Source organism: Mirounga leonina, unplaced genomic scaffold (assembly GCF_011800145.1).
Source record: "Mirounga leonina isolate KUSES-001 unplaced genomic scaffold, KU_Mleo_1.0 Mir_101664, whole genome shotgun sequence".
In the NCBI taxonomy this organism is placed as follows: Eukaryota; Metazoa; Chordata; class Mammalia; order Carnivora; family Phocidae; genus Mirounga; species Mirounga leonina.
The window spans coordinates 11,969,663-11,996,444 of NW_023270175.1; the positions used below are offsets into that span (position 1 = coordinate 11,969,663).

Here is a 26,782-nt window from a genome sequence, read left to right on the forward strand (position 1 = left end):
TGCAGCTAGAATGATTGCTCTATCTATCTCTTCTTCCTTCTCTAGTCCCGCCCTTCCAAGTCTCTCTGGAGGGGGAATCGGTAGCCCAAAAAGGGCCGGCAAAAGCGCCGACGTGTTCAGAGGAGCGGAAGTAGTCAAATTTCATTGAGAACCGTAAAGTGCGGCTGGCTGGCTCCCTTTCCGGATAACGACAACAGCTCCGACTGTCAGTGCCGGCCTTCCTCGTGTTAAGAGGGTCTGCCGGACCCTTGCTAATTCAATTTTTTCCCCATTCCGGGCCCTTCCCTATCGTCGCCCCCTTCACCTTGGATCATGTTCAAGAAGTAAGGACATGCTGTGGCCTCCATCGGCTGCTCACAAAGGTGGTGGGGGTGGGGGTGGGGAAGAGGGCGAGAGCAAAGATCCTCTTTCTCTCTCCCCCGCCCCTGCCATCCTTACTCCCCAAGGTCTTCTATAGTACTATGCTCTCACTCGCAACTTGCAACACTGTAGCCTTTCCATCCCTAATCTTCAGTCGGGTTTTGATCCTCCCACCCTCATTTTCTTTTTCCTTACCCCTCTTTCTCTTTTGCCCCCTCTCCCAATCCTATCCCTATTCCTAGGGTTCTACCAATCACAATCTTGCACCGTGATTTAAGGGTATATCCTCTTTAGCTGAGAGGAGAGCCCTGCACTCACTGCCATATGTTTATTAGTTATGAACTGAATAAGGGAAGGCTTGACTTCCTGGGTCATGGCAGTGAAGGAGTCTGGGTGACAGGAAGCAAGCGGCCTGTCATGCCTATTGCCTAGCTGCCAGATTAACCTTGTCTTGAAAATAGCGTGATTGCCCCATAGGCTATTCAGTGTAAGGAAGACAAAAATTCTTTGGGAACCCACCTAGTGGGTTTACCTTCCAGACTTGATAGACGCAAAAAGCAAAGGGGGAACATGGGCAAAGGAAGGTGGGTTTTGTGCATGACATTTTGAACAAAAATAAATAGAGATCTTAGAAATCATCGTCATCATCGCTTTAAAAAAAAATCTCAGCAGATTACATAGCCTAGCAGGGGTCAGTTTTCTGTGTTATATTTGGGTTGGTCTTTCGTGTCTCAGCGCCCGAGGGTTTTTTGTTTTGTTTTACTTTGTTTTTTCACACGGGTTTTGTTAGAGGTGGGAATCTGTTTCTTCCTAGGTAGAATTGAGTAGGGTTTTCCAGGAAAGACGTTTGTGTAGCTGATTACAGATTATAATGTGAAATATGCCTCATATTCAACCCCTCCCCGCCCCCCATTGTGTATACATGACAGTTTAATATTGTATTAAGACACTGGTTTTGTGCTGGACAGAATTAAAGGGAAATGGTATTTTAAAAGACAATATTTCATAATTATTTTAGACATCTAAATACTTGGGAATAGATGACTAATTAAAACAGTATCTTTAGCTATTTTGATATGTCTGCTTAGAAATGCCTTTTTTCTTGCAAAAATCATTTGACAGATTTGATGAAAAAGAAAATGTGTCCAACTGCATCCAGTTGAAAACCTCAGTTATAAAAGGTATTAAGAACCAATTGATAGAACAATTCCCAGGTATTGAGCCATGGCTTAATCAAATCATGCCTAAGAAAGATCCTGTCAAAATAGTGCGATGGTAAGTCTTTATTTTTCTCTATATAGAGCTCAGAGTAGCTGAATATTGTATGATTAGATTGCACTCACAATAAATGGAATTATTTTCACATTAACCATCGGTAGATTAATTATAGGAGTAGATAAATAGAATAACTCTAAAACATCAGTATTTGTATTTTCAAGTGTTTCTCTGTGTTCCTGAAAAATGTGACTTCGTGTACTGATTGTTTTATTAAAGAGTTAAGTGTTTTTATTCAGACTTGAATTTAATTTATTTCAGTTTGTACTGTAGATATTTGTTTATTGAATTAGCTAACAATGAAATTAAAATAATAAAATGTGAAATAAAATTGTAGTAGGTCATAATCGTCTTTTTTTCCTCTACTGGACTGGTATGGTAGGTGAAACAATTTAAACAATGCTTTTTTGCCTGGATATTTAATGAAGTTAAACAGAGGTTACTGTATCTTTGTATATATATGTTTCATATTTTTTGTTATTTAAAGGACGTTTGGCATATTCATTTTTGAAAGAAGATATCTAACTTGGTACTTTGTGACATTTGTCTTACAGCCATGAACATATAGAAATCCTTACAGTAAATGGAGAATTACTATTTTTTAGACAAAGAGAAGGGCCTTTTTATCCAACCCTAAGGTTACTTCACAAATGTAAGTCTTGTTAGAAAATATGTATTTGGGGATATGGAAAGATATAAAAGGAGTTGAAAGTGACTTCTGGTAGTTAACTTATTTATTAATACTAGGTGATATGGAATATAAAACTAAAATGAATCCCCATCTTGTGGTAAATCTGAAAAATGCAAATTTTCTTATTATGCATTCCAGAAAGGCCAAGAAAGAACATTCATTCATTCATTCAGCAAATATTTATTGAACTTACCATGTGTCAGGCACTGAGCTAGCTACTTGAGAATATGATGGGAAGCAAAGGCAGACATTGTTCCTGTCCCTATGAAGCTAACAGTCTAGTTGGAAGAATAGACAACAATTAGATAATTACACGGATATATATTCACAAACTGTGATAAGTGCTGTGAGCACTTCCTTCTTTTAAATTTGTATCTAGATTTGCCTCATGGAGATAACTCTATATAAGGGAAAGCATTGGCTAATTGTGGGAGTCCCATTATTGTTAGTTGAGTGCCAAGGTCAGGTGTTATAAAACGAAATAATGTTTATTACATACTTAACATTTGTATATTGTTAGATCGAGTACGTTACAAAAGAAAATCCAAAGGAGATACAATCCCCATGCACAAGAGGTTTTCAACTGTGAAGTTAAAATTTCTGCTTTTCAAACCAGTGTATTTCTGGCATTCTAGCTAAGAGGCAGAAAGGAAGGGAGCAACTGGAGGGCTCTGTAGATGGTAGTGGTAACTTAATGAGTTTGGTTTTTGTTAAGAGATCATTTTTGAGTTACCTGGTGGAGTGGAGGTCTGGAGCCGTAAGGCAAGTCTTAAAAGAGGTGAAGCACTTTAATATTTAGAAAGGATTATTTACAATTACTTGATTAAGTATTGATTTCCTCAGGTTAAAAAAGTACAAGGGAGAGAAACTAAGTCCTGATGCAATGGGAAAAGTTTAAAATGAAAATATTTTGGGGCGCCTGGGTGGCTCAGTCGGTTTAGCGACTGCCTTCGGCTCAGGTAGTGATCCTGGAGTCCCGGGATCGAGTCCCGCATCAGGCTTCCTGCTCAGTGGGGAGTCTGCTTCTCCCTCTGACCCTCCCCCCTCTCATGTGCTCTCTCTCATTCTCGCTCTCTCAAATAAATAAAATCTTAAAAAAAAAAATAAAATAAAATGAAAATATTTTGGTGACATTAGGACATTTTGATGACATTAATTCCTACTTAACTAAAAGAGGACAAAGACAAAATATTCAGATGTATTGCATGAATCTAGATTGGATCCTGGTTTGAAAAACAAAATTCAAGCCCTCCTCCCCTGCCTCAAAAGTTATAAAACACTTTCTTAGACTCTTGGGGGGGGAATTTGAATATGGTTTGGGTATAAGACAATATTGTGGAACTATTGTTAAGTTCTTAGTATGATAATAGTATTGTGGTTATGTAGGAGAATGACTTTATTTTTAGGTGATATGTACTTATTTATAGTGAAGCACTACATCTGAAATTTCAAATGTTGGAGGACAAAATGTGTGTGCATAGATAGAGACAAAGCGGGTAGAGCAAAGGGTTAAGGAACAGTTGTTCAATCTAAGTGGATGGTATCCAAGTGTTCATTGAACTATTCTTATGGTTTTCCTGTATGTTAAGCCTTTGCATAATAAATTGGAAGAGAAAAATGTTCCTATTTAATAATATTTTGCCAGGAACCAGCCTTTTGGACATCCTAAAGTTATTGATGTGCAAGAAGCAGGGTAATATAGTGGTTAAAACCATACTTGGAGTTAGGTACACCTGGGTTCAGTTCCCACTGCAGGTCATTTTTGCCAAGCCATTTAAACAGGTCAAGTCACTTAACTTGCTTAAGCTTTATTGCCTTATCTTTATTTTTTTTTAAAGATTTTATTTATTTGTCAGAGAAAGAGAGCGCATGAGCGCACAAGCAGGGGAAGTGGCAAGCAGAGGGAGAAGCAGACTCACTGCTGAGCAGGGAGCCCAATGCGGGACTCAATCCCAGGGCCCTGAGATCACAACCTGAGCCGAAGGCAGACACTTAACTGACTGAGCCACCCAGGCGCCCCTATTGCCTTATCTTTAAAAATGGATATATTGTCCCTGCGTCAGTCTCTGTGCTTAGCTCTGAGTCTCCTTGGAATCCTCTCTCTTTCCTTCTCCTCCTCCCCTGTGCGCGCTCGTGTTCTCTCAAATAAATAAGTAAATAAATAAATAGAATCTTTAATAAAAAGGATATATTGTATTATCTCCCAGGGTTGTGAGGATTAAATGAGACTGTGTATATAATGCATCTAACACAATGCTCAGAACACAGCAATGGCTCAATATATGGCAGCCATTGTAATAATGTACTAATTGTTCAAAAAATGTCCACTACTATTATGTATTACTGTCATCATCATCATTATTATTAAAGGGCAGGTATTAATGAGGATGGAGAACTAGAAAACAAATTATGTATAAATGCATTCGTTCAGGTTCCTTTTTTTCAGTAAGATGTTTAAATTTGGAGCCCTGTTTAATTTGTAGTCTTGGTAGGAAGAAGACTTACTTGTTCTCTGATTAGTGGGAGGGCTAGTGGTAAGACATTGAAGTGGATAAATTTTACCAGTTATTATTATTCCCAGAAAGCCCTGAGAGGTCTAAAAAGTTTTGAATCCTTCAGGGATCCTTTACTTCTTAAATTATGAACTATTAGTAGACACACATACACACACAAAAATAAATTTTTTGAGATTACAAAAGGAATTTATGTTCATTCTAGAGAGTTGGAAAATAGAGAAATGAAATCATCTGTATTTCCATGACCTAGAGATAACCATGGTTGGTATATCGGTGTCTTTCTTTCTTTCTTTCTTTCTTTCTTTCTTTCTTTCTTTCTTTCTTTCTTTCTTTCTTTCTTTCAGAGAGAGAACACAAGCAGGGGGAGGGGCAGAGGGAGAAGCTGACTCCTCGCTGAGCAGGGAGCCTGATGCAGGGCTTGATCCCAGGACCCTGGGATCATGACCTGAGCTGAAGGCAGAAGCTTAACCAACTGAGCCACCCAGGTGCCCTTATTGGTGTATTTTCATCAAATTATTTGCTATAATGTGTGTGTATAAATGTGTGTATTTTTTCCTTTTTAAATTGGGCTCTCCATTAAATAGTTTTTAATTAATAGAGTTTCTTTTTTAGGACAGTTGTAGGTTTACGGAAAAATGGGGCAGAAAGTACAGAGTTCCCATATACTTCCTACCCCCCTTCCCTTGTTATTAACATCTTATATTGATGTAATGCATTTGTTATGATTGATGAACCAACGTTCATTCATTATTATTAACCAAAGTCTATAGTTTACATTAGGGTTCATTCTTTACATTGTACATTCTGTGGGTTTTGCCAAATGCATAATGTTATGTATCCACTGTTACAGTATCACTATGTACTATCATAGTATCATAAAATAGTTTCACTGCCCTGAAAATCTTCTTCTTCACTTCTTTGTCCCTTCCTCCTCCCCCTCCCCTTCCCCTCAACCCCTAGCACCCACTGATCTCTTTGGTGGTTTTTTTTTTTATTGTTTTTTTCCTCTTAACATTATATTATGAACATTTACCAGGGTATTACATAGTCTCCAAAAATATGGTTCTATTTTATGTATATTATAGACATACCTTAAGTCATTTATCTCTTTATTGTTGGACATTTAGGTTGATTCCAATTTATTTCTATTATAAAGAGTAGTACTGCAATGAATATATTTCTACCTAAATATATTATATATCTCTAATTTTTTCATAGGATAAAGTCCTAGAAATAGAATTACTGAGTCAAGGAGTTTGAACCTTTTCAAGACTGTTGATACATGTTGCCAAGTAGTCCTAAAGAAAGATTGTACCCAATTATAAGCCTTCTAGCAGGATATAAGAATGCCAGTTTTCCTACATTAGCACTGGGAATTACTTCTGTTGAAAATATTTACCAATGTGGGGACACCTGGGTGGATCAGTCGGTTAAACATCTGCCTTTGGCTCAAGTCATGATCCCAGGGTCCTGGGTTCGAGTCTTGCATCGGGCTCCTTGCTTCTTCAGAAGGGAGCCTGCTTCTCCCTCTGCCTGCCGCTCCCCCTGCTTGTGCTCAGCCTCTCTCTATCTCTCTGTCTGACAAATAAATAAAATCTTTAAAAAACATTTACCAATTTGATAAGTGAAGGATGGTGTTTCAGTTTCATTTTGCATCTGTCAGAATACTGTAATTTGGGGGAAAAATTTTTTTTAAGATTTTATTTATTTATTTGAGAGAGAGCACAGAGGGAGAGAGAGAGGTAGAAGCAGACTCCCCGCTGAGCAGAGAGCCCAATGCAGGGCTTGATCCGGGGACCCCAGGATCATGACCTGAGCCAAAGGCAGACACTTAACCAACTGAGCCACCCAGGCGCCCCTGTAATTTGGGGAAATATTTGTTCACGTCCTTTGCCATTTTCTATTGAGTCATTAGTCTCATTAATTTATGTAATGTATTTCTTTTCTTCTAGATCCTTTTATCCTGCCACACCAGCAAGTTGATAAAGGAGCCATCAAATTTGTACTCAGTGGAGCAAATATCATGTGTCCAGGTTTAACTTCTCCTGGAGCTAAACTTTACCCTGCTGCAGTAGATACGATTGTTGTATCCTTCCCAGGCTGTAACTGTTGAAAAATGTATTCACAGTATTTTTGTCATTACTAAAAGATCTTTGTCCAAGAGAAGATTAGATGTACTTTTTGGAGGTTACTGTTACTGTTTTTTTTTTTTTTTTTTAAAGATTTTATTTATTTATTTGAGACAGAGAGAATGAGAGACAGAGAGCATGAGAGGGAGGAGGGTCAGAGGGAGAAGCAGACTCCTCGCCGAGCAGGGAGCCTGATGCGGGACTCGATCCCAGGACTCCAGGATCATGACCTGAGCCGAAGGCAGTCGCTTAACCAACTGAGCCACCCAGGCGCCCTGTTACTGTTATCTCATACCTTTCTGGTTACATTTCACAATGTGGGAAATAACATCATTTCTTGAGACTAAATTTTGTCCCATCTTAGAAGTTAAATGGGAACAAGTAATAAAAGAGTCCCAGCTGCATTTCAGCCCACTTATGGCCCAGGGTTATCAGACTCAGGACACAGTATAAAACTGGATTATTGGGGTGCCTGGGTGGCTCAGTTGGTTAAGTGTCTGCCTTTGGCTCGGGTCACGATCCCGGGATCAAGCCCCGCATCGGGCTCCCTGCTCAGTGGGGAGTCTGCTTCTCCCTCTGCCTCTCCCCCCCAACCCGGCTTGTGCTTTCTCTCTTGCTCACACTCTCTCAAATAAATAAATTAAATCTTTAAAGAAAATAATAATAAAACTTGATTATAAATGGAGAGGATATGTATGATATGATTCAATCACTTCTTTGGACATCAGCTTGCTACTTTTACCATTGGCTTACCCATCTACACTGAAGTAAAAGCACTCAAAAGGGAAAAGAGCTTAGGTACCAGGTAGAGTATTAGAAGTGGGTAGTGGGAAATATGGACAATTCCCAACTTTAATTTTAAAGTTCTTTTTTTTTTTTTTTTTTAGAGATTTTATTTATAGATAGAGAGCACAAGTAGGCAGAGTGGCAGGCAGAGGGAGAGGGAGAAGCAGGCTCTCCGCTGAGCAGGGAGCTGGATGTGGGGCTCGATCCCAGGACCCCAGGATCATGACCTGAGCCGAAGGCAGACGCCTAACTGACTGAGCCACCCAGGCACCCCTAAAGTTCATTTTTAACTTGGCTCTTTGGGCCTCAGAACATATTTTCTCCAAGAGAAATGTTTTTCAGGTAGTCCTTAAAACTCATGATGTGGCTGAATAATTGTGCATTATTTTCATTTCTAGAGCAGTGGTTTGCTATATTCTAGGTTAACTAGGTTTTTGTCAACTATCTGGACAGGAGGATATCTTTCCTTTTGTCATAGATAAAGTGGCCATTTGCTTCAGGTTGAGAAAATACTTGGTAGGAAGAGGGAAATCACTGTGGAGTGGAAAGGCCATTGGAGTGGGTTTAAGAGTGTGTCCCATGGGCGCCTGGGTGGCTCGGTTGGGCGACTGCCTTCGGCTCAGGTCATGATCCTGGACTCCCAGGATCGAGTCCCACATCGGGCTCCCTGCTCGGCAGGGAGTCTGCTTCTCCCTCTGATCCTCCTCCCTCTCATGCTCTCTGTCTCTCATTCTCTCTCTCGCAAAAAAAAAAAAAACACAAAAAAACGAGTGTGTCCTGTACTCGAAAGGACAATATCCTCTGTTGTGGCGGTTATATTTAAGGGGTAGTATAAAGTGTCGGTTTATATCTTAGGAACAGCTTCTATTGACATAGATACTGGTCACATAATAAGTGCTCAAATATTTTTGGAACATCAGATTGAATGTATGAATTGAAAGTACGATGGAGAAGATGGAGAATAGTATTCTGTAAGGACAGGGTTTTTTTTTATGTTTATGATTTTTCTAAGTGTTGTAGGTTAATAGTTCTGGAGTTTCTCTTAAATGGAAAATTTTCCTAGTACCTAGCCTTTGCTTTTTAAATAATTTTTATTTTGAAATAATTTATAGACTTTTAGACAGTTGCAAAACTAGTGCAGAGAGATACTGTGTACCCTTGAACTTTTACTTTGTAAAATATGTACTGCAATGTTTAACATTTTATTTTTTTTTTAAGACTTTATTTATTTGAGAGAGAGAGCGTGCGTGAGAGAGCATAAGTGGGGGTAGAGGCAGAGGAAGAAGCAGATTCCACACTGAGCAGAGAGCCCCACGCAGGGCTTGATCCCAGGACCCTGAGCTGAAGGCAGACGTTTAACCGACTGAGCCACCCAGGCGCCTCACAATGTTTAACATTTTAAATGCTTCAAGTGATAACCAAGAACATTTTGGTTGTTCTAGAAAGGTTGAAACTTACACTGAGTTCTTAAAGATAGATTGGGGTATAATTATTATTTTAATGTGTCTATTACATAAAACCACCATTCAGTGATTAAAACATTAGAACAATTCATATGTATTTATTTCACAGTTTTTAATACATGCAAGAAATTTTATCTCCTTTTTCGCATGACTTACTGGTTTTGCTGGCATTGGGTTATAGTATTAGCATTTAACTTTTTTAAAAAAGATTTTATTTATTTGACAGAGAGAGACACAGCGAGAGAGGGAATACAAGCAGGGGGAGTGGGAGAGGGAGAAGCAGGCTTCCCACGGAGCAGGGAGCCCGATGCGGGGCTCGATCCCACTGGGATCATGACCTGAGCCGCAGACAGACGCTTAACGACTGAGCCACCCAGGCGCCCCAGTATTAGCACTTAACTTAAAAACCAAGAATGATAATTAGATTCATTCATTTAGCATTTGTTGAATATTTACAATGTGCCTACAGACTCTGCTAGGTCCCTGTCCTCAAGGAGTGTTGATGGTCTGGGTGAGGATACAAGATGGGTTGAAAATGGCTTCACTAGTAATGTGATCATTGTCTGAACCCCCCTCTCTAAGGCATTTTGATAGATAAATAGTTTTCTTAGCTGTGTGTTTTCAGGCAATCATGGCAGAAGGAAAACAGCATGCTCTGTGTGTCGGAGTCATGAAGATGTCTGCAGAAGATATGTAAGTCTCATGTTAGTCCCCCTAAGCTTTTGAGGTATGGGTCACCTACTCAGAAAGCATCAGAATTACAGATGAAATTTGCTCTCATTCATACCACATCCTACAAATATTTAAGCACAGAAGCCTCATTTCTGATTTTTCCTAACTCTTAGGAAGCCATTGAAACCTATTTTGCCTCTGGGATTGCATTCTTTCTTAAGCACTCTGAAAAGAACTGTGTGCCAACACAGCTGTTTTATATGTATGTATGTGGTATTTTAGGAACTTCTTATTTAGTATGACTTAAATTGGGTGGGAGGAAAGATGTTTTGCTGTTAGTTTTTTTAAATTTTTTAATTTTTAAAAAAGATTTCTTTCTTTTTTAGAGAGAGAGAAAGAGCAAGGGGGGGGGGGACAGAGAGAGAGAGGGAGGGAGAGAATCCTTGAGCAGACTTCTCACTGAGCACGGAGCCCGACACGGGGCTCAGTCCCAGGACCCTGAGATCATGACTTGAGCCAAAATCAAGAGTCGGCCGCTTAACTGAGCCACCCAGGCACCCTGCTGTTAGTTTTTAAAACAGTGACATAGTTCAGTACCACACAGTGTTTATCTTCTGTTTTGACTTGGTGGTATAGAATATTAAGGAAATATTAAAGATATATTACCAAAATATAGTCAATATACTGAAAAACTTTGGAACTCATTTGATTACCAAATTATTCCTGTTAATTTTGTTTCACAGTTAAGTGTAACACTTTGATGTTCTCCTGGTATGGTGACATCATTACTTTGTTTCTATAGACTAGTTAGATCACTAGAATCACTTTAAGACAGGAACTGCAGCAGAGTAATGTAGTTTAATGTAGTCAATAATGTTAATGTAATATAAATAACTTCCCTACATGTGGCTCAATAATTGCAAAATAGCAATGCACTTTGAATTATATTTACCATAAGTAAGCCTATAAAAATTCATAACAATATGTTTATATGCTTTTTCCCTTCTATAGTGAGAAAGTCAACAAAGGAATTGGCATTGAAAATATCCATTATTTGAATGATGGGCTGTGGCATATGAAGACATATAAATGAGCCTCGGAAGGAATGCACTTGGCTAAATATGGATATTGTGCTGTATCTGTGTTTGTGTCTGTGTGTGAGAGCATGAAGACAATACCTCTGTGGTTATGCTGAATAAATTCAACAGATGCTAAAATTCTGTTGGCTTCAAACATTATTTTAATTTCTCTTAAAGTCAAGTTTAAAATTGGGTAGCGAACTTGGACATTAAGAGGTATCTGGTAAGTACTCAAACTCAGACAACTTGGTGTCCTTTCTTAGGCTAATGATGTAAAATGAAGGGCAGGACTTGGTAAATGAACTTGATAGTATATGGCTGGCCCCCAGAGAATCTGACTACTTAATGGGGCTGGAAGCTAGACTGGGAATTTTCTCCCATTACCCCCTGGAAATGCCCCTTCTCTTTTGTGTGTGTGTTTTTTGTTTGCTTGTTGTTGTTTTTAAACTTTTCATTATGGAAAATTCCAAACATATATGAAAGTATGTGGGGAATAGTATAATGGATCTTTTCTGTATCCATCACCCAGCTTCAATTCATGGCAAATCTCACTTCATCTGTATCTCATTTACTCCTTCCCACCCCACCCCACTCCCCAGTTATTTTGAAGCAAATCCCAGATATATCATTTTATCCATACTTTAATATGTATCTTTAAAAGATAAGTGGGTTTTTTAAAAAAAATCATCATACCTAAAAAATTTAACTGTTTCTTAATATGATCAAATATCTGGTTCAAATATGTGACAAGTGAACTTGATTTCCTCTTTTTTTATTCTTTAACCATTGGTTTGCTTGAAATTGGTCCCAGACAAGGTCCATATATTGCATTTGGTGGTTGTTTGTTTAAGTCCCTTAAGTTAGAAGTTCTCCCTTTGTCTTTTCCCCTTTAAATTAATGATTGAAGAAATCTGGTTGTTTTGTCTTACAGAGTTTTCTCCCCCATTCTGGATTTTGTCAGTTTCACTGTAAAGTAGTTTAACTTGTTTTTATGCCCCCCGCGTAACCCATAAACAGATAGGCTTGATGAGATTCAGGTTGAATTTATTTAGTGCCCTGTCTTGAAGCTGGGTAAACTCATGCTACACAGATGCTTAGAACTTCCAGATTTGGGTCCTCATGGTATCCCCCAAAGAACATGTATCTCCTATCATAAGTGTTATATGAAGGCCATGGACCTATTTCAGTAAGAACAGTAAGCTGTTTTGGGAATTAAATGAGAATTAAATGGGAATTTATATAGTGACAGTAGGTATTTCTTAATAACCTTGCTGTTCTAATGTCTCATTTTCATTTGGTTGTTTACAAATATATGACATGTGATTTTATTTTTCAGATGGATACAGACATTTACAAGATTGTGGTGACCCATGTTACAGTTAGAAGGTGGTGAGAAAGGTGAGGGTGGATAGTAAAAAGAGAGAGACCATTTGGCTGGCTGTTGCAGCTGGGCCCCCAAGATATAACATGGGTGAAGGTTATTGATCCAGGCTCTGACCCTCAGACTGAGAAACTATTTCCCACTACTGAAACTTGTAAGACTTGAGGAGTCCCACATTAGAATGTGAATGTGTTAATTTATGGTGGTAAGTCTGCTTAGGATACACAATCAGTAAACAGGAAGTTTCTTGGTGAACATGAATAAGAGTAAAGGAAGGTTGAAATTTGGGGGAATATTTCATCTGGGCTGGTGTAAGGCTTAGAGAATTTTTCCTACTTCATCATTAATTAGAATGCTTATGTCTGCCACAATCTTTCTTTCCTAGCCTGTAGAGGAACCCTGATATTTTTACTTCCTATATTCTTTTTAAGTTCTATGTAGAATATTTTCCTTTGTCATGACAGTTATATTCTACAACTTGGTATATTGTTATATTTTACTATTTATTCCTGATGGATAAAAGTGTAGTCTCATCAGTGACCCATTTATAAATCATCTTTCAGGGTAGGTTTCTTCAACAGTCTCATTTTGTGCTGACTTACCAGTTTCAAATTCAGATGTCTCCACTTGAGGGATGAGGCACCCTATTTGAGGCCTGTATCACCTTACATTCTTAAAAAGAGAATATCTGAGTCACTGATGTCAAAACCAGACTTTGAACATCTAGTTTTGGTACTAAGTTAATGTTAATCGACCAAGATTGCCTATGGAGTGTTAGCAATGAAAAACAAAGCACACACATATTAGAGTAGTTAAAACCTTTAATTGCCTGGTTTCTGAAATAATTTATCCTTATTTCTAACCACTGTTAACAGTGGGTGTAGGGAATACTTTAAAAATATTTAACACCATCATCTGTGCTTGTTTTTCCTACTATGCTGAGGTATAGTGACTGTTGCCTTGGTGATGTGGACTAAATATGTATGTTTTCTCCTTCCCCTGGGTCTGAGGCCTCAGGTCATGGTGTTAGTCAGGGGTGTCACTCTACACTGGGAGCCTGGTCAGTGTCTCAACATTAGGTCATGCAGGAAAGCCAATTCAAAGAGGTTAAACTAGCATCTCAGCCTCTTGAGGTCTTATGCTTTAAGGAAACCTGGTCTACCCACATTCCTGAAAGTAGGAATACAGGGAGAGCCTGTTTTCTCTAAGGCAATGTATCTTCAGTTCATTTTTAGTTTCAGAATTAACTTTGTGTCAAGCCTGCCTATAATGTAGCCATTTCTATGTATCTGACATACTCAGCCAAGGTCAGTTCAGCTCAGTGAACATTTTTTTTTTAAGACTTTAATTTATTTATTTGACAGAGCACAAGTAGGGCGAGAGGCAGAGTCAGAGGGAGAGGGAGAAGCAGGCTCCCCGCTGAGTAGGAAGCCCAATGTGGGACTCGATCCCAGGACCCCGGGATCACGACCTGAGCCAAAGGCAGATGCTTCACTGACTGAGCCACCCAGGCGTCCCCTCAATGAACATTTATTGAATACCTGCTAGGTTCTAGGTGATGTGGCACAAAGATGAATAATACACAAGTGGCCCTTGCCCTTAAGGAGCTTCCAGGCTCGCGAGTAAATTTATATTTTTAAAAATCTGGGTAATGGTGACAGCCCAATACCGATTTATAAAGCCACTGGGAATTACTAATACTTTTCCAATTTCGGTCACCAAACTTTGCAAATTACACATGAGCTAAATATAAAAATATTCCTTAGATTGTATCCAATGTGAGAAGGTTAAAAACATCCAGATGTCTTGGAGTTGCAATGATTCAGCATTCCAACTCAGATGGCTGACCCATTGTGCAGTAATAGAAAGGCCTGATCAGCCCTCTTCTAGCAGACTATTATAGTGGTTTGGTGGTGGTCTCTTGGCAGCTGCATTTTTCCTTTTCTTTTTTTCTAATGTTCTGGACCCAAAACAGACAGCTGGATTTATCCCAGGGGTAGTCATGAACATTTCCAATTCGAGGAATTTGATAGTCCCCAAACAGAAGGTCATATGCCATTTGTCAAACAATGATTATATCCAGCCAAGTTCCTCCTTTGGATACAAATCAGCTACTGAGGATACGGTACTTCTAAGCATAGTACTTCAAAAAATATAAGAATGGCAAATGACTCAATTTGCACAGGTATTTCATTACAATAAGTATTTTACTTTTTTGTTGTTCATGAGAATAATGTAGCAGTCATATATTAATGGGAATATGAAATGAATGTATGCCCAAACAAAATGTGGTAAATATTTTAACTTTGTTTATCTAGGTTCCTTAATTTTGAGAATATCTCTCTCAAGGCTCTTCACGAAACTCAAAATGTTCCAATTTCTAAAGGAGTATCCACTAGAACTGACTTATAATGAAAGGAAAAAAATGAAAATGTATGCATCCTATGTCAATATAACCATCACTTCTGAGGTCTCAAGCAATCAGAAACTTACTCAAGTAAGAATTAGGCCATTAAAATATATTTGGAAAGCCCTTCAGAACACTTATGTTTAGAATGTTACTAGTTGTGTTAAGGCAGTAAAAATTAGATTAAATATAATTGTTCTTAATATCCCAGTCTCTCAGCAATAGTTCCTAAAGAAGTCATGCCTGTCAACATGGAGACTAATGCATGTAAATGTATACTTTGTATTGTATGTTTTTATATTTTGTATGTATACCTTATACTTTTTATAGCAGGTAAAAGAATGAGTACATATAATGAACCATAACACTAATTTGTTTAATATTGTATTAAAACTAATTAAAGTACTTGTAAAGGACTACAACTCCATCAGAACAGGAGTGAATAATGTGATTGAGAACCAGTTTTTAATCTGTGTTGAGACTATTAAGCATGCAGGTTGGTTCGTTGATTGGTTGGTTTGCTTAAGAGGCTGGCCTCCTGGAGAATATAATTTATGTATGGGAAAACATACAGGAGATGATTCACTGGAATTCTCCTAGTAATACCCTGTTCATCCAAACTACTTAGTACTATTAATTTTTGTCTCCTGGAGTGAAAAATGAAAGGACACCAAATTTTATCCTTGAACACTTGGAGAAATAAAAGATCAATTAGTGAAATAATTTCTAATTAAAATCCTAATTGTTAACAGAGAATGACATGCTTCATTATTTTTCAATTCTAATTAAATGGGTTATCTTACACATTTTAAAATCTTTTTAAAAGTAAAACAAATTATGATTTCCACATCCTATTTTTTATTGCTCTTGTTCCATTCCTCAATTTTAAAGTACTTTAATTTCAGCTAATATGTGAATAGAGGGAACTTTTGGGGTATAATCATTCACTCCCTTCAGGTTCATTGTAAGTGTTCCCAGAACTCTACCATAGGGGGAAATAACTCTAAATTTAAAAGATGCACAGATTAGTTTTCTTTCCTTCTAATTTTAATTTTTTATCACAGGACATGATTGTGAATGATAACTGAACTTTCATTTAATCTGTGGTGAAATAAGTAATTTCTATTGATTTTCACAAGCATGTGAGCAAAAGACTGTTTTAATAAGCAATAAATCATGTAAGCACTTGCTTGGAAGAAGTGCCATTTCTCCCAACATATGCCTTGAAAACAAATCAAATTCAGTTCCCTTTTTGCCTTGGGGAAAGCCATATTGGGGAGACTTTTGAGGTCGGGCAATCTGTTTTTATTCTTCCCACTTTCTATTTCAAAAGGGGGCACTGTCTTTGTCACCAAATGCTGGGGTTGTCCTTCTATGCAGATGCATGATGAAACCCTGAGGCTTGGAAACTTGCACACTAATGAGATGATTTTGTGATGAAACTGCATGTTGGATTGATACTGCCCGTGAATGAGCTTAAATTTGAGACAACTTTTAAAAGGAGCAGTGCACTTTCTTCTAGTTTTGCTTCCCTATCAGCAGGGCTTGAAATGTCTGTTTCTGCATACAGATGTCTTACCAATAATTTTTCTCATGATCTGAACGATTTTGTATGTACTTCTTGGTCTGGATTCTGTTTTCATCAGGTCTAATGCTGATGAACTCATTTTGTAAAGCCAAAATTCACTGTTCCCTTAGACATCTGGACTAGATTGGGCAGGATGAGGAGGATGGGAGGAGAGTCCTTTTCGCCCTGTAGGCTCTGGAAGGTTTCTTGGAGAGTTGACTTATCCAGGATTAGGAAAAAGTACGCTTTTGCCTGACTAAGATATTTCTAAAAGTTGCTTGTGTAAGCATTTTAGATTTCAGAAAGTTCAACCTGAAATGTATGTGAATATAGAGTAGAAACAGTTTCACTTAGTGGGATAACCACTGTCTCTAGCCCGTCAAGTTAATGTGTCTCCTAAATGCTTTCCAAAAGTACAGGACTAGAAAATATTTTTCACTGGCAATGCTTTATTCTGTTTTAAAAATGGTAGGGGCTAAAAGTCTGGTAAAAACTCGGACACTTATACTGTACTGATTTTATATTGTGACTTACAAGGTACAAATTTTGTATTTTGTAAAATATTTTGAAAGAAGTCTACAAAGTAATTCCTCTTTCTTTCTCCCAAATGTGGAAGTCTGAGAGAAGGCACATGGCCCCATAAGTTTCTGGATGTTGTCAAACCCAATTCTCTCTGAACTACCAAATGCCCAGATACATTTACTGGGAATGCAGGAGTCTCATTTAAGCTGTGGTTTTTGCCTATGTAAAGAGAAACATCTTGATTAAAGTGTGAGGAGAGAGAAACCATACCGATTTGGGCAGTTTGGGCTCAATAATGTCTAATTTGCTGTGCAAGGGGAACTTGCTCTAAGTTAATGTTCTTAAAAGCAACTTCTGAACTTCTCCTCAAGAAGTATTTACTTTATAAAAAAACTGTTTGAGGAAGAGCTGTTTTATTGCATGGCACAGATTAAATGTACAGATGTTATCTTAAAACTTAAGGAGTTCCCTTATGAATTTGAATATTCAATACCAGCTGTTATTCACGTCAACATTTTAATATTTTACCATTTAGGTATTTAATAAAAGGGATTGGTGCATATTTAGCTGTGTAAAGTGTTAGTTAAACTTGTTCAGGTGGCTGAGAAGGAGAGGGAGATAACATTCCTGGAGCACCTACTATATGCACAAGCTCTACTTCCAGTATCTTGCTTCATCTTTAGTATGATTCCATGAGGTAAATTTTAATTCTCATTTACAAATGAGGAAACTAAGGCACCTGAGGGGTTATATAACTTTCCTGAAGATACATACAGAATTGGGATTTGGACCTAGGTCTGACTGCAAACCCTGTTTTGCAGAAAGTCTCCCTTCACATTTCAGAAAATAACCTCAGCCCACAGTCGTATCGCCATCTTTATTTCTGGGTTATTGGAGAGGAGTCTAAGTTGGCCACGCCTCTGATCCACAGTGGGAAAATAGAAGTAGGATTTGAATGTGGTTAAGAATGGGCTGCTTGCACAGGGTCTTATTTGTGCTTCTGAGGGAATGTTTTCCTGCTTCCCTCTTCATCAGTGGGGTATATGGAGAGAATCTTTTGAAACTGGACTCAGTCCTGAGGGCTGAACTTTTTCTATTGGTCACCTTCAAGCCAGGTGACTTGTAACCATTTAAAGGTTATGCCATTTAGGAGCCTTGGCTGATAACGCCATTTAGAAAAGGATATAAGGGGGAGAGTTAGTTAAATGGCGGAGATTATAGGGTATAATGTGCAAGGGCAGGGCTAGCAGCTGCTTTGTGACTATCAATATATCCAAAAGATAAATGGGGGAAAGGAGTAGTGAATATTAAAATTAATGACAGGAGCAGTTTGGTTCAGTTATAATCTAAGGAGAAAAGCTGAGGGGTCTAATCTATGTATTGCTCCAGATGCAGTGATTGAATTTTCAGAAAGAAGATCCAGTGATTTAATTTTCAGAAGGAAGGTCTAGTGATTGGACTCATGCAAGGAGATGGCCTGGGCCTGCTAAAAGTCAGGTTGCAATTTCCATAGCATTCAAGACAACCAGAATAATAAATAGGACTTTTAGAAGGAACTTAAAGTTTTCTCCCATTTCACATATTAGCCTTGGGGTGGGGGGTGGGGGTCTTAACATTTCTGAAGTTGGTTAGACCTGTGCTGTAACTCTAAAATACATACTGGATTTCAAAGACTTAAATAAAAAAGTAATGTAAACTATCACATTATTTTTTTTTTCTGCTGATTACATGTTGAACTGACAATACTTTGGATATACTGGGTAAAATAAAATACTAAAAGTAATTACACCTGTGTCTTTACCTTTTTAATATGGCTACTAGAAAATTTAAAACAACACATGCGGTTCACCTATTTCTGTTGGATGGCACTGGAGTGGAGACTGGGCAGTAGTCCCTGAAGCTTCCCTCTAGTGGTGAGTGCCTTAGAGATGTAAATATGGAAAAGGAGATTCCCAACGCCAGTACTCACTCTTCCATCAAGCTAGGACCAGCCTTTCCCTTTTCCCGTCACATCATATGGGGCTGGGTGTTTTGACTATTAGAACATCCCTGTTTATTCAACACTTTGAGTGCCTATGTGGATGTCTCCTAGTCACTCACTAGATCAAAGCATTCCATTTTTCTTTTTCTTTTTTTTTTTTAAAGATTTTATTTATTTATTTGAGAGAGAATGAGAGACAGAGAGCACGAGAGGGAAGAGGGCAGAGGGAGAAGCAGACCCCCCGCCGAGCAGGGAGCCCGATGCGGGACTCGATCCCAGGACTCCAGGATCATGACCTGAGCCGAAGGCAGTCGCTTAACCAACTGAGCCACCCAGGCGCCCAAAGCATTCCATTTTTTAAAAAAAATGCAAGCCCATCCCATTCAGGACATCCTTATTCCATCACTCCCATCCATCCATGCATCCAGTGAAAATCTTGAGTCTTATTTTTAGGTCCTGCTCTTCCTGTTAAGGCTTTTGCCAAATTGCCAAAGCAATAGCCTAATCAAATGTGGCCGTTCTTGCATGGAATCAGTGAAAACAACCAAGGAAATGAGAATTATGTGGGTTAAAATATATAGCATTTATCAAATTGAGGACTTTTTAACGCAAAAGGACCACCATATTCTTTTTTTTTTTTTTTAAGATTTTATTTATTGAGAGAGAGTGTGAGAGAGAGAGAGAGCACATGAGAAGGGGGAGGGTCAGAGGGAGAAGCAGACTCCCCGCCAAGCAGGGAGCCCGATGCGGGACTCGATCCAGGAACTTCAGGATCATGACCTGAGCCGAAGGCAGTCGCTTAACCAACTGAGCCACCCAGGCGCCCGGGACCACCATATTCTAATAATAAACTATAGCTTGTTCTATTGCTCATGCAGAGCTTTCATGAAGTGATTGTTTTGACTCCCTGTACGAACTGTATGAGTTTGGGCTCCTTTTGCTTTCACAAAATACCAGGCCTAGTGTTGAGCTCATAGATAAAAAATTTATACAAGGAATATTATAGTATACAGGTGCCATACAAATAAATTTGGATTTATCTTTTTAAAAAATTTAAGTAATCTCCACACCCAACGTGGGGCTCAAACTCACGACCCCGAGATCAAGAGTCTCACGCTCCTCCTACTGAGCCAGCCAGGAACCCCAGAAGTGGATTTATCTTTCTTTTAAAAAAATTATGGTAGAGACCCCAGATATATACCATCATTTCATACTTTCCAAACAAGTAGTTTTCCCATTGCTCTTTAAATATTTTATCCTTGATGATACTAGAATTATTGAGTGATTATTTTTTAATGAAACTTTGGGGGACTCCTTTGTGGGGAGGTTGGCAAACATTTCTGAATTTCTTTGTATGCCAAAAAAGCGCTCAACTTCTCCAAACACAATGCTCTTCACATAACCACTCAGACCTTCACTGAATTCATCATTCCAAGTCAGCTGGCACTAAAAGGAACACAATATTCTTAACAAATGAAGGGGAAATTAGTGGTACGTCATCACTAGACTCTGTACTGTCAGTAAATTTCCTAATACAGGTGTGCCCTGCTTTAAGAAAGCTCAGTAGATGGGTTTAAATGCATTACAGAAAAATCTGGCCATTATAAATCAGAATGGATACACAAGCAACCTTATAGCTACATAAAAAAAAAGCCAAGGGGTCTAATCTATATTTTCCTCCAAACCCAATGTTTTAATTTTGAGAAGGAAGATCTAGTGATTAAATTCACACAAGGAGATGGCCTAGGGCCTGTGAAAAGTCAGGTTGCAGTTTCCACTGCATTCAAGATATACAGAAAAATAAAAACAACTTTTAGAAGAAATTTTAAATTTTCTTTTTTAAAAAAATATATATTTTTTATTTATTTGAGAGAAAGATAGAGCTACAGGCTGGGGTGGGAGGGAAGGCAGAGGGAGAGGGAGAAGCAGATTCCCCATGAGCAGGGAGCCTGACGTGGGGCTCAATCCCAGGACCCTGGGATCATGACCTGAGCCGAAGGCAGCCGCTTAACTGACTGAGCCACCCAGGCACCCCTAAATTTTCTCTCACATCTCATCCAGTGGCTCTCACACTTCTGGAACTGGTTAGACCTGTGTTGTCCAATGTGGTAGTCACTAGCCATTTGTAAAATATATTCACAACCATGATTAATTTCCATTAACCTCCACTCTTTGCAATTCTTTCCCCAGTAACAGAGTGAGGTTAGGGTTACAGTTTTTGGCTACTGAATGCACAGTGACCAAATCTGTAACCAGGACCCCAATAGTACTATTTTCTGTATTACTGAATCAGATTTTATCTACAAGACTGGGTACAAATAAATTCAAAGAGACAGCATATTAAGACAAGTAACATTTTATAAGGGAATACTTGTGTATAAAAATACAACCAAGAGCATCAATTTGGTTCATTAAAAAATTTTTTAAAGATTTTATTGGGGCGCCTGGGTGGCTCAGTTGTTGGGCATCTGCCTTCGGCTCGGGTCATGATCCCAGGGTCCTGGGATCGAGCCCGACATTGGGCTCCTGGCTCGGCAGGGAGCCTGCTTCTCCCTCTCCCACTCCCCTGCTTATGTTCCCTCTCTCGCTGTGTCTCTCTCTGTCAAATAAATAATAAAATCTTAAAAATAAATAAAATATTTATTTGAGAGAGCATGAGCAGGGGGTGGGGGAGGGACAGAAGAGGGAGAGGAACAAGCAGACTCCCTGCTGAGTGGGGAGCCTGACAGAGGGCTAGATCCCAGGACCTCAGGGTTGAAGCAGACGCTTAACTGACTGAGCCACCCAGCTGCCCCTTAAAAACATTTAATCTCTACACACAATGTGGGACTCAAACTCACAACTCCAAGATCAAGAGTTACTTGCTCTACCAAGTGAGCCAGCCAGGCACCTCTGAAGAGCATCAATTTGGTTTAAAAAACAATTTCTACCTTAGCACCCACCAGGAAATCAAACAATGGAATGCATTCTCTGATATATTTATTACAATTATACCTCGATACACTAATGTAATTGGTTGTGATAAATGCATAGTTTTTTTTTTTTTTTAAAGATTTTATTTATTTGAGAGAGAGACAGAATGAGAGACAGAGAGCATGAGAGGGAGGAGGGTCAGAGGGAGAAGCAGACTCCCTGCCAAGCAGGGAGCCCGATGCGGGACTCGATCCCGGGACTCCAGGATCATGACCTGAGCCGAAGGTAGTCGCTTAACCAACTGAGCCACCCAGGCGCCCTAAATGCATAGTTCTTTAAAATATATTGTTGTTGGGGCAAGGTGACACTTATAAATTGGGTGTCACATTCAGGGAGATGCTGTTTATCATTGTACTTACACTCACCATGACCTGATCTGTATTAGTTGCATCTGAGACCACGTATTAGAGTGCTTGATAAAAAGGTTTTATTATTTTTTAAAATTAATAATGCTTCATTTTAACCAAAAGCCCCACTAAGGAAAACCAGGTAACTTTTTAAAAAGCGCTTTATGCACTGATGACCAATAATTTGAAGCCTGAGGCCCTCTTGAGGAAATTCTCTTTTTGGTTTGCAAAAGCTGTGGGAGACCATTAACAGCATGAGGCCAGTTACAGGAAATAGTGATCTTTAAAATGTCATGGTCTCACACCCTATGGGGGGGGGGGTTATGGATTTGACTTAATAGAGCATGTGCAGGCCCAATTATAGGACAAATCAGCAGCAAGTATTTCACACATTTATAAGCACAAGAGCTACTGTACTCACCCCTGGATAAAGCTTCTGGGCAGGCACTGAAATTAGGCAAATGGTATGGTAATCCAAGGTGAATGGTGAGGTTAAGGCCTCCACATCCCAAACCGCTGGATATGATGCAACTATGAATATGGGGAAAATCTCAGATTTTGAACAGGTAAACAAAGACCAGACTCCACTCAGGTAAGTAAAACTGCCAGACTATCAAAACAAGTTCTTGAAAGGAGACTTCCACAGAACTCATTTGCCTAGCAGAAGTAAAGAAATCTCAACTGATAATAGATTCTTCATAGTGACCACTCCAATTTCAGTGTCTGCACAGAGAAGTAGAGAGTTAAGACAACTTGTGTATGCTGAGGAATGCCACTAAATTAGCTCCTGGGAGAATTATTAACCTTTATAGGTAATTTTCACTTTTTCTCTCAGGGACAGAATTCAACTTTCACTTTAACATTAGTTGGGAACTAATTTCCTTTGTTGCTTGGTCGTGTATTTTGAGAAAGCAAATCCATGGGCACTTGCAGAGGCTTAGAACATATACCAGCATTACAAGTAATGGAAACACATAACTGAAAGTTTTACTTTAATCACAAATTCACAACTAGAGATTTTATTTGCATATCTTAGAAAGCTAAAAAGACATGTTAAATTTTTTAACCGATCAGCAAAAATATGTGCCACAGATTCATAATTTAGGATTTATCACATAAATATAATATTTATAAATATATCTTTTATTTGCAAAATTATCATTCTTAAAACATTTCTTTCCAACATGTTTGAAATTGTCACGTGTTTTAAGGAAAAAAACCCCACCCTCTTTAAAAATGTACCACTAAACTTTAATGTGCAACTAAACCAGTGCCACCAAACTAAAAAAGAAAAAGAAACATACTGTTGTGTTGGATATGTAGTCGTTACTACAAATAGTGACAATACCTGTCCTAGACGGTGATCGTATACATGTTTTTCTTTCACTTCTCAGTCATTGTCAGAACCATTTGGAGGTAAGAAAACCAATGCATCGTGGAAAATATGCCCAAATGCCCTAAGACGGTATACCCCATACATCATCACATGCATCTGATTAGGAGTCAGTCCATTAAAAGTAACAGCCGTATCTGAACAGCATCCTTCAACCACAAGGTTGGGGTGATTAGTCATTGCCTCTTTAATAAAAAGCCCAATGGATTTGGTATTAAATACATCTTTTCCTTCAGAATCTTCTGCATTTTCTGCAAACACTCCAGCATATTTCAGGCAGACTGCTAGCTGCTTATCTTCAGATATCTTCCAAATCATCCCTCCCTGTTCAGGACACTTTTCGGGGATACCGAGGAGGCTGTTAAGTCTTTTCATTGATTCTATACTTAAGACGATGCCTCCTTCTACACTCACATATTCAAGGTCTCCAGATTTTATACTGTGGCCTAGATAGAAAGGTTGTGATGGATCCTTTTTTAACAAAAAATACTTTAAGTTTTCAATAATAGCAAACGTAGTGGGGCGTGCAAGGAAGAACCAGTTGTATTGGTCTCTATATTTATCAAAGGCATATTTGTAAGCTTTCCTCATCATTAGCCACATGTCATCTGTTTCCATGTTAATTGACTCAAACACTTTAACATTTTCAGAACTGAAGAACTCTGCTTTGTCACAGTGTTTGGTCCAAGTCTCCCTCACTGCAGCCCAAAGACTCACATCTTTGGGTTTTACAAGGATGATACAGTATACCCGAAAGCTCTTACTGAGCTCCATACGTTCATCCTCTGAAATTTTCAAGATATCTTCTTTATTAGGCGCTTGCAGGTGATGATGCTCATGCTGGTGCATTCTATTTCCATGACCAATCCTAACGTGTCCTAGCATAGTGATCAAGGCACAGAAAATGCTTCCGAGCATCACACCCTTCAAAAATGAACTGCTTTCAGAAAGCATTTTTCCTATAAAAAAAGAAAAAGATCCTTAGGATACTTAATAGAGAAGGATTAGTCTAGCAATTTGATTTGGTATACCTTATATACTTACATTTTGCTCTTAACATTAAAATAAAGTTCCCAAGTTTGAAATCAAGTTAGTTGCATAGAGTACCAATACCAAGAGGTCTAAGGATCTTTAGCTTCCAATGGTATCTGATCACTGTTCTGTATAAACTGGAACTTTACAACACCTCTATGCACTAGAACTTTCTGGGAGGCCATTTTGCACTTCATCTATTAATTAACTAAATAATAAATCAAAACATTAACCCTAGAAACCAATGTTACAGAGGTTGTCAGTCCATCATTCTCTCAAGGAATTTCATTTCAAAGCTTGCATTTATATTATTTAAATACTTCCATAGATGTAAATGGACTTTACATCAAAACCTTAAATTGAACAGATAAAACCACCTACAATTAGCAAATCACCAATGGTATCTGTGCTGGCATTTCTGTTCTCAACCTAGTGCTTTATTTAACTGATGGCTGCTGTCTTTAGGTGTTTGAGTACATCACAGCAAATTTCTTGAGATTGATACCGTACATGTTAATATTACTCTTTCATTCCTAAGACTAAATGGTTTCCAATACAGTATCCCAACCAACTAATGTTAATAAAAGCCCATAATGAAAATAGTTAAATTATCTGGATGAGAACTGACTCAATATAGGCATATCTGGGGAACCATTAATGAACATTTTTATTTCCTCCAAAGGCATTTTCTTATTCTTTGGGGAAGTAAAAAGGGAAAAGTCTACACTTTGATTTCAATTAGAAATTAAAAGAAAAGCCAACCTTAAGTACAACTGTTGAGATTTCCCAATCTCCTCTGTATCTCCACAAGGAATGTTCTACTGAGCTACTTAGATTTTTCCCTTTGTCTCTTAAAAGTTGAAAGAAACCTTAGAAGCTACCTAATATCATTTCTCTCATTTTACAGATAGGGAAAGAGAGGGTCCACAGATGTTAAGTAACTGACCCAAAGTCACACAGTCAGTGGTAGAACTGAACCAGAAATCAGAGCTCCTGATATCAGTGCAATGCTCTTTCTATTACAGAATAATGATCTGAAGAGTGCTTCTACTCATATTGTTGAAAATTTAATAGATGAGTTACCGAATAACCTTGTTTTCCTACAAATGAAAAAAAAATGTGGAATCTGTTAATCATAATTGACATTTTGCACCCACCTTATCATCCTGCTATAAAGAAACCACCCCTTGGTCTTCTTCTAGAGGAAACGGACTTTGACTTCTATTAGAAGGCCAAGGTGTGGAATAGCTTGGCAGAATAATTGCTGAGTGTGGGTGGAGTGGGCAAAGAGGCAGGATGGTTTTCCTGTGTCACTCACAGAACTTGGTACAGAAGGAAAAGAGAACTAATAGGAAACAAGCTCTGTTTAATATCGGAATTACTAGATGCACTCTAAAAGTAATTTATATAGGACTTTGATTATTTCTGGCCCACATATGATAATTCACACGTGTCTCCTAGCTTGAGAATAGCATGTCAGAATTCTTCCTGATGGGGATACTACTCATGGATCATATGCGTAAATTACTCTTTTTCCATTGGAGGGGGGGGCAAAAAATTGTAACACTGGAGTTGTACATGATAGGATATTTGGTGCAGAGGAGAGGGAAACTTAAAACTGCACATGGGCACAAATGAGGCAAAAACTACCATCGCAGTGGTTTCTGCGATGGCATCTTTTTAGAAGGTGAAGGTAGTTAGGTGGAGTATGGAAGAGGAGAACGAAATGGAGAACAAAAATGAGAGGGAGGACGTGGTCACCTCAAAACCCCACTGAGGGGCCAAGGCAGCGCCTCTACGCAGGCGACTCTCACTCTCCCCCACTAACTACCGCTCCCACTGCACCTGCCCGGGTACCCCGCGTGAAGCCTGCTGGGACTGGGCCAAAGCCCAGGCCTTCCCCCAGGAGAGGGGCGGGGTCGGTCCGCTCCCGGGTCGGCTCAGGGTGCGGGCCGACGCCCCAGCACTCACCCGCATCTAGAACGGCTCAGAGGCGGGAAAGCGCAGCCGCGCACGGCTTTCCTCTCACGTTCGCGCGCCACCCGGTTACGCTCCTGGTCGGGCTGCTCTAGATGCAGGGGGTGTCCTCTCGTTGGTTTCACTAAAGGCGGGGAGGGCCAGGAAGTGAACGCCGCGACCGCGCGGGCAGCGGGGAGGAGCCGTCGGCCCGTGCTGACGTCGGAAGGGCCCGCACGCACGCCGCGCTCC

General features: G+C 39.0%; 2 protein-coding genes across 5 annotated transcripts; one reads left to right on the plus strand and one right to left on the minus strand.

Moving 5' to 3' along the window:
- On the plus strand, positions 1-18,631 carry MCTS1 (MCTS1 re-initiation and release factor). 3 transcript variants are annotated; one of them, XM_035008128.1, is made up of 8 exons: positions 455-944; positions 1,483-1,635; positions 2,190-2,287; positions 6,795-6,928; positions 9,846-9,913; positions 10,904-11,194; positions 12,308-12,369; positions 14,671-18,631. In XM_035008128.1, the coding sequence occupies exons 1-6, from the start codon at positions 931-933 to the stop codon at positions 10,983-10,985; spliced, it is 549 nt and encodes a 182-aa protein (XP_034864019.1). In that variant the 5' UTR covers positions 455-930; the 3' UTR covers positions 10,986-11,194; positions 12,308-12,369; positions 14,671-18,631. The 3 variants fall into 3 exon arrangements, with proteins under 3 accessions (XP_034864026.1, XP_034864019.1, XP_034864011.1); XM_035008120.1 differs by having other exon boundaries at positions 10,904-12,369; XM_035008135.1 differs by lacking the exons at positions 455-944; positions 12,308-12,369; positions 14,671-18,631 and adding an exon at positions 1-323 and having other exon boundaries at positions 10,904-11,112.
- A 4,493-nt stretch (positions 18,632-23,124) lies between these two features.
- On the minus strand, positions 23,125-26,666 carry C1GALT1C1 (C1GALT1 specific chaperone 1). Of its 2 annotated transcripts, none has more exons than XM_035008147.1 (2): positions 26,546-26,666; positions 23,125-24,501 (listed from the first exon to the last, which is right to left on the minus strand). In XM_035008147.1, exon 2 carries the CDS (start codon positions 24,494-24,496, stop codon positions 23,540-23,542), a length of 957 nt encoding a protein of 318 aa, XP_034864038.1. In that variant the 5' UTR covers positions 24,497-24,501; positions 26,546-26,666; the 3' UTR covers positions 23,125-23,539. The 2 variants fall into 2 exon arrangements, with proteins under 2 accessions (XP_034864038.1, XP_034864044.1); XM_035008153.1 differs by lacking the exon at positions 26,546-26,666 and adding an exon at positions 25,337-25,757.
- Positions 26,667-26,782: the final 116 nt, after the last annotated feature.